The sequence below is a fragment of the Dipodomys ordii genome, unplaced genomic scaffold, assembly GCF_000151885.1.
Source record: "Dipodomys ordii isolate 6190 unplaced genomic scaffold, Dord_2.0 Scaffold132, whole genome shotgun sequence".
NCBI classification, from domain to species: Eukaryota; Metazoa; Chordata; class Mammalia; order Rodentia; family Heteromyidae; genus Dipodomys; species Dipodomys ordii.
In genome coordinates, this window is record NW_012267348.1 from 2,913,877 (window position 1) to 2,929,557 (window position 15,681).

The 15,681-nt window shown below is 37.3% G+C and overlaps 1 protein-coding gene across 1 annotated transcript in view; it reads right to left on the reverse strand.

Annotated features, from left to right (window-relative positions):
- The window catches only part of Cacna2d3 (calcium channel, voltage-dependent, alpha 2/delta subunit 3), a 935,068-nt gene that overhangs the window by 613,048 nt on the left and 306,339 nt on the right, over window positions 1-15,681 (reverse strand). Inside the window, exon 4 of the mRNA XM_013030732.1 lies at window positions 8,298-8,357. Within this exon, the coding sequence (XP_012886186.1) occupies window positions 8,298-8,357 (60 nt within the window). The remainder of the gene's footprint in view (window positions 1-8,297; window positions 8,358-15,681) is intronic.

Genomic DNA, 15,681 nt, shown 5'->3' on the forward strand with positions numbered 1-15,681 from the left:
AGGGATAAAAATAAAGTGTCACTAGAATTGTCAAAAGACAAAATTAAATAAGGAAGTTAGCAATCTCTTTGGCTGTTATTTGCGACTCATGAATCCTAGTGCCTCTACAAAATAAAATGGAAGCTCCCATTGGGCAAGCGCAGAACAATTTTTTTTGTGAGAAACAGGAAAGAGAATACAGGGAAAAAGCTGATTAATTAACATCAGGTTATGTTTTTTTAAGAATTAAAACAAAGGAGATCTCTTATGCTAACTAGGGTAATCTAGAATCTTGTTTTCAGAAAATAGTTGATATGCTTTGGATATGTCAGCTGCCTTAAAGCTCTAGTTTGATTAAGTGCATTTTACATGAGTGCATCCATTTTGGTTTGGTCTGGTCTGTTGGGGCCTAGTGTCAAAGTTCAGTCCAAAAGAGTGGCCTTCCATAACTCTTTTTGAAAATAGGTAAAAATCAAGAAAGATTATTATATGGGAAGAAAATTAAGTAAATTGTTTTCATTCAAACTGCAGTCTAAAAACAAAATAAGTGTATTCATGGAAATAGATACTATTAATAAGTTCTCTGTGTTTGCAGTGATTTCTCCCAGTTATAGTAGAGGTAACTTAGAAACTCAATCCAGGCCAGGTGCCATTGGCTCTCGCCTGTATTCCTAACTACTCAAGATGCTGAGAGCTGAAGATTGTGTTTCAAAGCCAGCCCGGGTAGGAAAGTCTGTGAGACTCTTATCTCCAATAAAGTACCAGAAAAATGGAAGTGATGCTGTGGCTCAATTGGTAGAGCTAAAGAGCTCAGGGACATTGCCCAGGCCCAGAGTTCAAGACCCACAACCAACAACAACAACAACAAAAAGAAACTCAGCCCAGCTCACTACCTTCTGGTGACTTATTCCAAAGTCTCCTGAGTTCTTAGACTAAGGTGAAGCCTTGCCCTAGACTGTGATAAAGGTCTGCAATTCTCTTTCACATAATTTATCATTACTGAAATTTTATGTCACCATGTCTTTAACATCTGTCCCCTTAGATCATGAGTTCTGAGCCAGAAAAAAATCTGTCTGTTCAGCTCAAGGTCATATCCTCACTGTCATGCCTGATACGGAGCCATTCATCCAATGAATGAATCAGTACAAGCAATATAGGTAAGATCATAGCTATCATTTAGATAACATCAGCACATTCTTTCTTCTATAAGCAAAAAAGGTACAGCAGCAAACTCTTCAGCACATAAATGGTCCAGTTGGGATTTTAAATGCTAGAGTCTACATTTCCATACCTCTATGCCATAACTGTCACTGGAGCTTCCTCAAGTAGTCCTTTTTTTGGGGGGGGGGTCCGGTCATGGGGCCTGAACTCTGGGCCTGGGCACTGTTCCTCAGCTCTTCAGCTCTAGGCTAGTGTTCTACCACTTGAGCCACAGCACCACTTCCGGCTTTTTTCTTTTTGCATATGTGGTGCTGAGGAATCAAACCCAGGGCCTCATGCATGCAAGGCAAGCACTCTACCACTGAGCCACCTTCCCAGCCCTGACAAGTATTCCTTTTTTCCAAAAGTCAGAACATGAGCATAACAAGTGTCCCCCAATTAACTGAATAACACACAGCTCAAAATTATAGCATTGGCCTTATTTCAATCTATAATATCTCAGTCATATCGTAAGTATAGGCTTGCATAGACTGGGGGATTTAACAACTCAGAAATGACTTTGATATTAAAATATTCACACTTCAAGATTACTTGGAAACTATTTGCAGGTCAGTTATATAAATAAATGATACTGGCATGGGGTGCTAACTAAAAACAAAACAAAACCTACTGACTCCCTGCCAAAGTGATAAAAAGAAAAATACAAAGGGTATGTTTTCATTTGAATAGAATGTGAAATTCCTTCTCTTTTCATTTATTTCTACAATAGGTATAACCTCTTTGTTGTTATGGCAAAAAAGCCAATTAGATAGCTCTGAGCAGCACCATTTCTCTTATGGGGCCTGGGTCTCCCTTGTTCCTCCTACCCATTCATATGTGAAAGTGGAAAGCAAGAAACCTGGCTTGGCAGAAACAAAGGACATGTGGAGAGGACAGCCCTTCTGCTAAATCCTTTCTTTCCTCATGCTTATGCCATGAACATTCTACAATTTTCTCTAAGACAAAGGCCTCACTCATAGCAGGGAATCTGCTTTCCAATCTGGATAAAGAAGGGCTCTATTCTGCTATTTGCCTTTCAATTGTCCTTTCTAATTCTTTGATTGCTGCTGTACTGGGATTTAAACTTAGGGCCTCCACAATTGCCAGGCAGACACTTTCCCACTTGAGCTACCTAACCTCAGCCTTTGCCTTTTCTCTTTCCTCCTAACACTTCCTTCCCCAGTGGCTAGTATAAGAAGTTGCAAAGTGCATGCTGGGTCTCCTTCATTCAAAGCTCCCCTCCCCACAACAGCAGGGTGAGGATACCAGTGGTCATCTAGCTCAGAGAATTCAAGGCCATTGTTTTTACAAAACAGGCACATGTAATGAGCACAAGGAGGGCACATTCAGGACACTGTATTGTATCCTCAGCACAGTCCCCTGCCACTCATGCTTGTTATCTCTCTGGATGTCACCAGGCTTTTAATTTTTTTTCTATTACTTACAAAACAACAAAGAGAAATTATTATAGAAAACTTTGTAACGGAAAAACCTTCTGTCGTATACACAATGCAAAACCATGTATTTTTTTTTCCTGTGCACCACTTCTGAGCAATTGGCACTTATTTGAGACAGCTTTCAAAGAAAATATGTTGCAGTTCAAAGATAAGCAGTTTTTTAGTAAACTGTCAAGAGGACTTCTTTTTCTTCTCTTTCACTGCCAGTAGGGCTGGGGGAAGAACTAATAAGAGAAAAGACACTCTCTGAGGTCACAAGATGTACAGATTTAGCTTTCTGTGAATTTACCCATAGGTATTCAAGGCCTATGTCCTCATCTTCTTGGTCCCTGAATTTAGTTTATACATCACAACAAAAAAGATGAAACAGTAAGATAATCACTTGTGATAATGAAGGTATAGGTTGTTTTTGTAATAACTTTGTTTTCATTATAATTAATAATCTTCTAATAAACTCATGTTAATTCACATCATAAAATTTTATAAAGGAACAATGTTATTTTAATAAAGTGTATGTACTTCAATTATGAAAGAAAATTATCCTAATGGATGTATCAGTAAATAAAAACTAAACCAAGATAAGGCCAACCTAGACCCCCTATGCTATCAATGAGAAGGCTGAATTTGGATCCACAAGAAAGACGTTCAGCAAATTAAGATGAGGCAGATTTGATTTTTATAGAACACTTTAACTTTTGCTTTGTTTGTATATGCTGCCTATCAGAGGCTCTATTTTGCCTCTTTTCTCAATATAATTTTTGTTAAGGGCTAGCAAACTAACACCATATTTAAGGTCCTTACAGAGGACTGCAAACATTAAGGCCATGAGCTCACAAGTGAAAAAGTTAAACTTCTGGAATTACTATGAGAGCAAGCTAAAGTGAAAAATAGAACACTGGCAATAAAGAAAAGGACATGACCTTTTGGAAGGTAACTTTTGATGCCTCTAATAATAAATGGCAAATTCTCTCTTTTTTTTTTGGCAGTTCTGGGTTTTACTCAGGGCATCGTGCTTGCCAGGATGGCACCGATGCCAGGATGCCATGGAGACACAGCTCCAGCCCTTTTATTTTGCATTGGTTATTTTGAGATAGGGTCTCACTTTTTTCCCTGCTTCCACCTGAAATGTAATCGTCCTATTTTATGCCTCTCATCATCACTGGGATGACAGGCCCCCACTATCACACACAATTTCTGCTATTGAGATGGAGTCTTGAGAACTTTGGAATTAGGTCAGTCTGGCATAGAACCTCCATCTTCCCCCTCACAGCCTCCTGCACAGTTGAGATAACAGGGGTCCACCACTCCACTTTACTACTGTTTGAGAAGGAGTTCTCATATATTGTTTCTGGTGAGACTGTCCTCCAACCATATTCCACTGATCTCAGCTTTCTCCCTACCCCGCCCCAGTACCTAGGATTGATTATAGGCACGAGCTACCACACCGAGCTCAAAGTCTTCATTTTTAAAGTACTTGAATGCCACAACAGTATGAAGACTTCCATCTAAAATGAGGGGAAGACAGTGATATCACCTCTTTTCTGTTTGGTGACAAGGAATCTCAGACCTATGAAACTTGGAAATTTTACAAAAATACTGCTTTTCTACTTATTTTTTTCAGCAGGAAAATGGATTCATTCCCTCTGTTCTTCCTGCTCTAACAGTTCAGAGTCCTTCTTGGTATTACTGCACAATGAGGTGATAGTATCTGAGACATTTTTTTTTTTAATAAAAAACAATCCTCTGGCAGGGTTGTGAAGAGGTCAGTGGCACTGTATTAACAATTGATCAGCTCTAATGGACCATCAGAGCAATAAACTCAGAGCCAGTGCACAGGCCTGCTACCTCTGTAATAGCAACGGGCTGACACCCAGGCTATTAGAAGAGTTGCACTTAATAGCATTGGAGCTTCAGAAGCTTCAAAACCTTCCTCCTCTAAAGTGTGGATGAGTTCTTTGATGCACGTCCATTTTATCAAAGGTCTCTCTTTTATAGGTTTTTACCAAAGTGTATAGAGTTTGCTCTGACCATGAGATTTCACCAAGGTCTGAGGTCTGGAGAGTGGATGACATTCTTTAATGCTGACAGTTTATTGCAACATCTCTTTTGTACTCAGATGTCAGTGGTACTCTCTGATAGTTCACATATAAAGGAGGTCCGAGAACCAACAATAGAGACTTGTTTTCTGTGTCATAATTTTTATCAAGAGAGATCTCAATACTGTATTTGTGTTTATAGCTCCAAGTTGGACAAGAGGGAATCAATTGTGTGTAACACCGGGTTTTTTTTAGTAAAGCTTCAATAATAGGAAATGAGACTATTCTTGGAAGCAATAGCTTCACATGGACAAAAAGTAAAAAATAAAAAGTATCTCTATATTAGTTGAACTAAAACCATGAATATCCTTCCTCTGCTGAAGGAGAAATAATCCCCTCCCATGTCTCAGCTCACCTATGCTTAGTAGACAATTTATCCCAGTCAAATTATAAATGCCAGATCCATAAGAACCAGATTATCCAAGGCAGTCCAGACTTCAACAATTTTTCTTACTCCTGAAAATTCCTTCCATCTTGACTAGTGAATCCAAATCTTGGTCCAAGAAAAACCAAATTAAAGGGCATTTTCTAACATAATTTCAGTGTAGGTGTCAAAATCAGGTAACCCAACACTGATGTGATATTATTATCAATGTACTGTTTATATTCAATCTTGCTTTCTAGCTCAAGACTTTAATTTAGAATCACAGATTACATTTAATTGGCATGCTGCCTTAATCTCTTAATTATAAAGATGTTTCCATCTCTCTCACTCTTCTCTTTCTCTTGATCTTTTCTTATCTCCTCTTTTCTCTTCTTTTCTCTTCTGACAGGGTGTAGCCCCAGGCTTGTATCAAGTTCATGAACCTCCTGCTCCTGCCTCAGCTTTCCCAGTATTGGGATTACAGGTGGGTACCACCATGCCCAGTTGATTGTCTTTCTTGAATTTGACATTTTTAAGGAAATTTCAGAAAGTTCCTCAACCTAAATAGGCTGATGCTTTATCATGATTACACTTGGGGTATACATTTCGGGTAACAATTTTACCTAAAGGACACTGCATTATTTCAGATAATCACATCCAGAGGAAGTCAATGTCATGCTCTCACATTAGTGGCAATAACTTTGATTGCAAATTTCAGGTGGTAGTTGCCAGGCTTTTCCACGATAAAGTTAATAATTTTTTGTTTCATCATTAATAATTTGTTTGTGGGCAAATACGATACTTGGAAATTATAAATATCCTGCTCCCATCAAACATTGCCCACTAGTTTCAGTACCCATTGGAGATCCTTTCATGAAGCAATTATTACCATAATTGTCTAACTCTATCATTTCTCCCATATGTATTAGATGGCTTTCTACTGAAAAAGCATTCCCTCCTCATTTATGTATGTCATGACCTATTTATCATTTGATCTATTTATCTGAATAGACAGATGGATTCTTATTTCATTCATTGTTACACTCTGATTTAAAGTTAATTTGAATTGAGTTTCTGTAAAACCACAATATTCTGAAAAGGATCTAGATTCCCAAGGAAATGGGACCATTTCCCTAGAAATTAGTTGAAAAGTCTAAAGAGGCCATCTTTACATTTACAAAAGTGCTTTCTGAGGCTTATATTAAATCATTAAATCCCTCCGAACTGTTCTAGGAAATCCAAACTGTTGAAGACCAGATTATTGGAGATAAATGTGGCCAGTAGATGAAGCCACCATGTAAGGATGACTATAGAGAGATGAGGTTCTTGCAATATTGTAAGATCTTTTTGCTATCATTTCCCTGTCCAAATATATGCTCTCCTAATGTTCCCAACCATCTATGTAGTTCTGTATATCTCCTGGAATCTCTTAGGCTTGTCAACCTTTATGTTTCTTTTGTTTGGAATGTTGGGTATTATACCTGAAAATAATCCTAGATTGTGGGCTTACTATTTTCTGTTAGCCCCTCTAGACCATCTTTCTACCTTATCTAACCAACTCAAAGACCCAGGAGGCTAAACTGTATCAACTACACTAAAAGTTAGATTCTTCACTGGTGGACAAGAGGTAAGAAAGCAAATTATTGGGTTCTTTTCCCTACTAATTCTCCTCCTGCCAGTTTACGATGAATGACTGCACTCCTCTAAAAAGTACCCTTTTTCTATAGGCATTATCTCTTAATTCTGAAAAACAGATCCTTCCTCATACTTTCTCAGGCCTAGAAGTATGATTAGGTCCGGGCTACACCATCAACACTTACTTGTTTCTCTTAACTTTGAACACACATTGGCCAATATTCCTTTTATTAAACTTTCATCACATACCCCATTTGAGTGTCCATTCTAGTAGCCACAAGGCAAAAACTACATATGGGAGTGCTGACAGGAAGTGCATCCATAGGAGAGACATAGCTAAATGCTTTTTTTGTATTGTCATCATTGTTTTGTACTTAAAGACTTACATCTGGCTGGGTGCCAGTGACTCACACCTGTAATCCTAGCTACTTGGGAGGCTGAGATCTGAGGATCACAGTTCAAAGCCAGCCAGGGTAGAAAAGTCCGTGAACCTCTTATCTCCAATAAACCACTCAGAAAACTGGAAGTGGTGCTGTGGCTCTAGCGGTAGAGCACTCGCCTTGAGTTGAAGAGCTGAGGGACAGCACCCAAGCCCAGAGTTCAAGCACCACAACTGACCAAAAAAAAAAAACTTACATCTGTTTTATCCTTTCCAAATAAATGAAAGCATAGCAAAATGAACATTATTTACTAATGGTGAGCACATGTCATTAAAAAAGATACACTCTAGCAAAATGCAGGCTTAAAGATTAAGGTTTGCTCTTTCTATTTATCTAGCTATGTGGAAAAATGACAAAACTCAAAATGATAACTTTGGTAACTTCTTTCAGAAATAGCCCACAGAAATATCCAAGTATTTCTCCATTCACTTGTTGCCTTTTGCTACAGTTTTGATACTCATCAACATCTAAATCTTTCTTAACCAAACACAGTCTGTCATGACTGGGTACAAAATGTACAGCAAGAAATTTATTAATTAAGTGTTGATTTAGCATATAAACATAATGATGTCAACTTTGAACACCAATTCAAGGATAAAGCCATCACAATCTTGCTTTCAAAATGCCATCTGAAGTGGATTTGGATATATTCTACTACTTTACCGTTTTTGCTTTGCTTGATTTTTTCAATCAAGGCTAGAGCTCTACCACTTGAACCACACATCTACTTACAGCTTTTTGCTGGTTAATTAAATATGAGTCACTCATATTTGTTTTCCCAAGCTACCTTTCAAACAATGATCCTTGGATCTCAGACTCGAGTAGCCTGCATTACAGATGGGAGCGACTAGCACCAAGTGTTTTTTCATTTTGTCATTGAAAGCTTTGGTGATTACTGTTAGTGATCTAATTCCCCAAACATTAGAGAAATTTTCATTGAAATTTGGCTATACACATGTAAGATCATAGCATTATCCATTATTAACTGCCATTGATAGAAAATGATTGAGGTCAACAGCTCTTCCTTTACTAGAAAGAGGCACATTTATTCCAGCTCAATACCATCATTGCACAAGCCTTTCTCTTCCAAAAACAAAACAATGTAACTTAAATGACAGCCAGTTACCTGCAAGTCTGCATCAAATTCATGTTTCAGGTGTGCCTCTTCTGCAGCCTCCACAAGACGCTGAAAAGACAAAAGACAACATCAGAATTTTAGCCTGGGTTCTATATACACAACATGAAAAGACAGGTTTGTCAAATGTTTTGTCCAAAAGAACAAAAGGTTTGTCCAAAAATGGGCAAACATTCTCAAGGTATACACACGGAAACATGTTGCCTTTGTTCTTCTGAAATGGAAAGTAATCCCATCAATGTCAAGATTAGTTTTTGCCTTTATCATTCCACTATAACTCCACCAATAAATATTGGCATATATATAACTATAAACACACATATGTTCTAGATTCATGTCATAACAATTCATTCTCTAGCTCTTAAGGCACAACGCAGATCTAAAATCTACCTAGAATAGGGCTTTCCATAAACATAGAAGGCCATTTGTCAACATATTTTGAGTTGAATTGAGTACAGCTCTAAATGTGCTTCTCCATTGGTTTGGAAAAGAATAGTTGTTTTAATTTCCTCAATCACTCAAAATTAACTCTTGCTGTACCCTGTTCTAATATATCAGGAAGTAGTCATTTACATTTTATGGTACATCAATGCCATTTTAGCCATCTTCAATCCCATAAGTCAATCACTGAAATTAAATCGGTATTCAGAATCCACAAGTACACAGCCCCTTTCACTATACCATCTTGCCAACCAAATTCGACAAACATACTGTTATTAAAAGAATTTCATGATGTCTATAAAGAAAATCATTTTTACCTTAGTTTGTATATGTCAGAAAAAAAGATATTTCTCACCATAAAATCACAGGCTAGAGAAATAGCAGGAAACTAGTAAAGGATGAAGGAATATGTCTCTCAAACTTCATGGAATTGAAAGTAAAACCTTTGGATCCAAGGGAAAATTCAGCCATTTCTATGTTCTCCATCTCTTGTCACCTATGTTGTCTTTAACTGGCTTTTTCTTGTCATGCTACAAATCTGAGTTAAATAGGCCATGTTTGAAAAATGATATTAATATTAATCTCTAAGCTGTCTTAAATCAGCAAATAAATGTCCTATTCATAACTAGAAATAGATATAAAGACTGTAAAAATATACTTAGGTAATTTTAGGCAGTATAGAAAAAACAAAACATGCTCTTTCTGTACAGAATAATAAAATGGCCAGCTGCAGATAGAGTTATCCACAGACAGGAACCTAGATTGAGTTTTTCACATTTTCTATAGTTGGTCAGCAGGTCAGGAGGGGCTCTAATCCTGCTCTGACTAATCAGAAAATATGAAACGACCAGGGACAGAATATATCATCCTCACTCTAGACTAGATGTTAATCCACTACAATCAGGAAAGCCCTTTCCCTGTTTTGAGCTTCCATTTTCTCATCCAAGACACATGCACAGCTGACCCTAGACTAGGGATTCTCAAAATGTTCTATTCAGCCTGTTTTATAGGGTAACTTGCTAAAAATGCAAAATCACAAGCCCCATCCAGTTCTACGGAATCAAATCTTTGAGGGTGGGCCCAGCAATGAATTTTAATAAACACTTTTCCAGGTACTTCTCATGTGAGGTTGTTCAAGTTTGAGAACCCCAGGATGAAAACAGTTCTCATCCATTCCATTCCTTGCCACATTCTTGACACTTTAATGCGCCCAACCAAACATCCAAAGTTTCACAACTTCTTTTAAGACTGTAGATACACACATCATTTCTTTGAGAATCCAAATTATTTACAGGAGAGAGACACAAGAAGCAGGGTAGTAAGAAACAAAAAAGTGGCACTGTCTATAGAGATTGGGTATATTGTCCCCAGGATTTTGTTGGGTGACTGTTTCCTTGGAATCCTAGACAATGAAGCTTCTCTTCCTCCCAGGATCATGTTGTACAATTTGCAAATGTATTGGCATGAGACCTAACAGATGAGTGACAGGCAGTGGTAGGAGAAATCCATGAGTCTAAGTGCTTATTCTTGTAATGTTTGTCTATACATGTATCATTAAATCAGGCACACATTGAGCTTTACAGAGTATGCATAAATATTGTGCATGTCTGAATACTTCTATTATCAAAACAAATCATGCATTTTGCACACTTATTTACTTAAATACCCAGAAAAGTTTTTAATGTGTCTAAGCACTCATCAAAAGCTAGGGACAAAATAAAATTTCACTATGACCAAGATAGATTCTATAGGAATTAGAGAAAAAAAGTAGTACAGAACCAAAAAAATACAAATACAAGGTACAAGTAATGATTAAGTTTGCAAGAATATAGTATGATATATATTCTATCTATAATATTTGATTTATACATGCATCTACGTATACATACATGTCTAGCATACATGCAATATGACATGTGGAATGCATTCTACATATCATATTTTATTTATGTATGAATATAGGATACACAAATACATAGCCTATGACATATTTCCATAAAGCATGACGTGAAATGTATTTCAACCACACACACTGAAATACAAAAAATAGGGCACAGGAGACAACACAAAGGAACAACCCAGTCCTACTATGATAACTGCAAATATCAGCCCAAACACTGACTCCTATGCTGAGAACAGACAGAACTTGAGAATCAGACCCTGCTGACCAGCTTTTAGGCTCCTTTTCAAGTTAAAATTTGCACAGCCCTTTTTAAAAGTTCATTTGTCTCACATATTCCTTTTTCTACACAGATATTTCCCCATGATTTCTCCAAAGCTTTGGGAAAGACAATTGAAGAACAAATAGTCAACTGGAAGCTATACATCATATTTGTCTTGTGTGCAGCTAGGATAGAGCTCTTTGAAAGTAATTCCTTTTAGCTGCCATCCACAGTGTTACCTGGACTTGCCTGCTGATGCCACTGAAGACAGGCTTACAGTTTCTTGGAGAATGCCAAGGGGAAACCCCAGAAAATGTTCTGCTGTTGTGTACAGTTATGATAAGCAACACATGTAGACTCTGCACAACAGCAAAGCCTATTGACCGAGCCTATGGGTTGAGAGAGTGGCTTAGCAAATACAAGGCAATGAATCCAAACCCTCTCTTCTCTTTCTCTCTCTCCACATACACACATATACATAGATGTATTATCTATGTACATGCAAGTATATATATATGTGTGTATATGCATATATATGTGTATTTGCATATATAAATGTATATATTTACATATATGTATAGATATATACATACATCTATGTATATGTGTGTATATATATATATATATGATATGTATGTGAGTGTGTATGCACACAAGTGTGAACCATGTGCCTAATAAGTGGAACAGAGAATAGTTGACTTTTTTTCTGAGTGCTGGTCCTGAAGCTTGAACCCAGCGCCTGGGCACTGTTCCTGAGCTTTGATGCTCAAAGCTAGTTAGTGCACCATCATTTGAGCCACAGCTCCACTTCCTTCCAGCTTGTGTATGTGTGTACGTATGTGAGTGTGTGTTTAATTGGAAGTAAGAGTCTCATGGGCTTTCCCACATGCTGGCTTTGAACCATGATCCTCAGATCCCAGACTTCTGAGTAGCTAGCATTACAGGTATGATCCACCAGAACAACCCACAGGTGAATTTTTTTAGGAAATATTATTTAAGAGATTAATCATGTGCCATAAATTTACCTAAAATAGAATAAACTGAATCTGCATCTAACAAAGTCAAGACTTCAAAGAGTTCAAATTCTGATAGCTACCAGTAGAAAATAGCAGCCTATAACATCTCTTTCCTGGGGAAAATACCCTTATCACTGAAGTCAAATGAAGTATGTTTTAAAAAATAAGTTCATCATTCGCAGGTGAGAAAATCCATTAAATTTGCTAATATTTTAGTTATTATGTAGGGAACAACCAGTGAGCCTGCGGAAGATGGTTTTTCTATTATATCTATTAGAAAGGCTGTGTACTTTTAATAATAATAAGTTAATTTTCTCTTATATGAATTCCTCTTTTGAATCTGCAGATGGGATTATAGAATTGAATGTGGTTTTTAATTAAAATTGAACACTGGAAATAAAAAAGGCTTTGAAGACTGCAATCTTCAGAACTGAGCTTTGAGGTAAGAGAAAAACAGCATTTTTGGCCACAGATTCCCCCCCCCTCCTTTAATGTCCAAGTATTTCCTGACTCAATAAAAATGATAACAATATAACTGGAATATACATCCTGATCTTCAAACAAAGCAACTACGAGCTAAATGGTTATGACTCATGAGTTGATGTACATTTCATTGACTTTTTATATTTATACATAACTATTCTTTTAGTGAAACATATACAAACAAGAGCTAGCTTATAAATAAGCAATATTAGAAGCCAAGGATCTGGACAATATTTATAGTTGTGTAAAGGCAAAGCTGCTGAGAGGAGTGGTGGAGATATCAAAGCACTTCACTGGAAATCACATCTTATTTCCTGTAATAATGACCCCAGGAAAATCTGTACAACATTGCAGAACAATACAGTCTCCCATTTCCTCCCCAAACATTAATGCCAAGCCAAGACTTGGGTTGAAGACATCATAGAGGTCAAGCTTTCCATCCTGATCCAGACAGGAAAGAAATCAGACACTAAAACAAAGCAAAAATTGGATCAGAAAATGAAACTGATTTTTTTATCCTAAGTGTATTTTATTTCTTTAGTTTTTCTTCTTTATCATTTTGGTTTAACAAGGAGGAAAACAATATGCAGTAAATGTGGGGAAAGTAATGGAAAATGTGATTACACATCCAAAAACTTACTACTAAACTCTACTGATTCCATCAGAATAAACAAATTGGGTAAACAAATAAATAAACAAATGAAAAAAATCCCAAAAATGAAGAGAGGGATGATTATGGGTAAAAATCCTTAAAGCAAAACAACAAGATAAAAATCATATGAGTAGCAAAGTAAAAACATTTTTATTTCTCCTGTTAAAGCTAAAGCTTTGGGTCACCAAAGCTATTATAATGGGATATTTGCACTTAACAAAAATTTCAAAGCAATGAATATGTTTACTGGTTTTCATTTAAAATTTTGCAACAGCATATTTAATACCCAGACCAACATTCTATTGCCATTTTTGGAATTAATATATAATTCTTTCCCAAATAAATTTTAAGTTCGATGAGGAAAATCTACAATTCTTTTTTTTTGGGTCCAGTCGTGGGGCCTGAACTTTGGGCCTGGGCGCTGTCCCTCAGCTCTTCAGCTCAAGACTAGCGCTCTATGTAGCACTTGAGCCACAGCGCCACTTCCGGCTTTTTTCTTTTTGCTTATGTGGTGCTGAGGAATCGAACCCAGGGCCTCAGGCATGCAAGGCAAGCGCTTTACCACTGAATCACCTTCCCAGCCTGAAAATCTACAATTCTTTGTGGTTTTTTATTTTTTATTTTTTTAATTTTAATTTTAATTTTTTGGGAACATACTGTACAGAGGGGTTACAATTACATGGGCAAGATAATGAGTATATTTCTTATCAAGCATTGCAGCCTCCTCCTTTGTTTACCCTTCACATCCCTTCCCAGCCTTCCCCCCAACCCCTCCACCTAATCCTTCCCCCCCCCCCACCAAAGTTGTAAAGTTCGTTTTCAACATGACAACTTGTACTTCTCATTGTTGCAATGGGTCCACCTGTATCCTTAAACGACTTGTTTTTCCCCATCTCCTCCACAAATTATACCGACATCAAATATAGTGAAAGCAGGGGTTATACTGTGGCGGAGGGACATACAAAGCAACAAAGAAGTAATCTTATAAATGCTTTAGAAACAAATACATGAAAGAAAAAACCATTCAAATACATATCTAAGGGTTCATTTTCCTAACATCACATTATCTGACCTTTTCTGCTTGACTCATACATATACTAGATATAGCAAATAAGGGAAACCATGGGACCTATGTTTCTTTGGGCTTGGCTTATTTCACTTAATATAATTTTTTCCAAGCCTTTCCATTTCCTAACAAATGGGGCAATGTCATTCTTTCTGATGGAGGCATAGAATTCCATTGTATATATACCACATTTTCTTGATCCATTCATCTACTGAGGGGCATCTGGGTTGGTTCCATATCTTAGCTATGGTAAAAAATGCTGCAATAAACATTGTTGTGCTGGTAGCTTTAGTGTGGTCTTGTTTGCAAACATTTGTGTAAATGCCCAAAAGTGGGATTGCTGGGTCATAAGGGAGTTCTATGTGAAGTCTTTTGAGGAACCTCCATACTGCTTTCCAAAGTGGTTGAACAAGTTTACACTCCCACCAACAATGAAGTAAGGTTCCCTTCTGTCCACATCCCCTCCAGCATCTGTTGTTGTTAGAGTTCTTGATTTTTGCCATTCTAACTGGGGTGAGGTGATATCTCAATGTTGTTTTGATTTGCATTTCTTTTATGGCTAGGGAGGTTGAGCATTTCTTCATGTGTCTATTGGCCATCCTTCTTTCTTCTTCAGAGAAGTTTCTCTTTAAGTCTTTCGCCCACTTATTTATTGGGCAGTTGTTTCTTTGAGGATTTGTTGTTGGGGGATTTAATTTTTTGAGTTCCAAGTATATTTTAGATATGAGACCCTTGTCCATTGTATGGCTAGTGAAGATCTTCTCCCAATCCGTGGGCTTTCTATTGATCTTGCTAGCTATGTCCTTTGCCATGCAGAAGCTCTGCAACTTCATGCAATCCCATTTGTCCAATTTTTCTTTGATTTGTTGTGTTTCTGGGTCTCTATTAAGAAAATTTTGGCCTGAGCCAAGGAGACCTAGGGTTTCTCCTATTCCATCCTGTAATGTTTTCAGAGTGTCTGCTTTGACTCTGAGGTCTTTGATCCATTTGGAGTTGAAAAATCTACAATTCTTATGGAATTTTTCCTGCAGGGATGAGTAATTTGGGGCCAGGTACTAGTAAGAAATTGTCTCACTCTTCACAAAAACAAGAGCTAAATATGTAGAAAAATAACTGAAGTAATTGAGGAGTAGAAATTAGAGTCACAAGTATACCCAGCTTAGTATGGCTCATCTTCTTCTTACAAATTCAGTAGCTTTTACTTTAAGAGTTGGTTTAATAAAAATGAGTTACAGCCTTTATCCCTCAGTGTGTGCTAGAAATTACTACTACTCAGCATTACATGTTCCATGGCAGAGTTGACATTCTAACAGTCTCGAGTAAGCACAGATGGGTCCTATGTCCTTCTCTCTGTCTCTCTGTCTCTCTCTGTATAAGTGCTGGGTATTGAACTCAGGAATTAGGTACTGTCCCTATTTTTTTTACTCAAGAATAGCTCTCTGCCACTTGATCCACAGATCCATTTTAGGCTTTTTAGTGGTTAATTGGAGTTAAGAGCCTCACAGACATTTCTACCCAGGCTAGCTTAGAATCATGATCCTCAGACCTCAGCCTC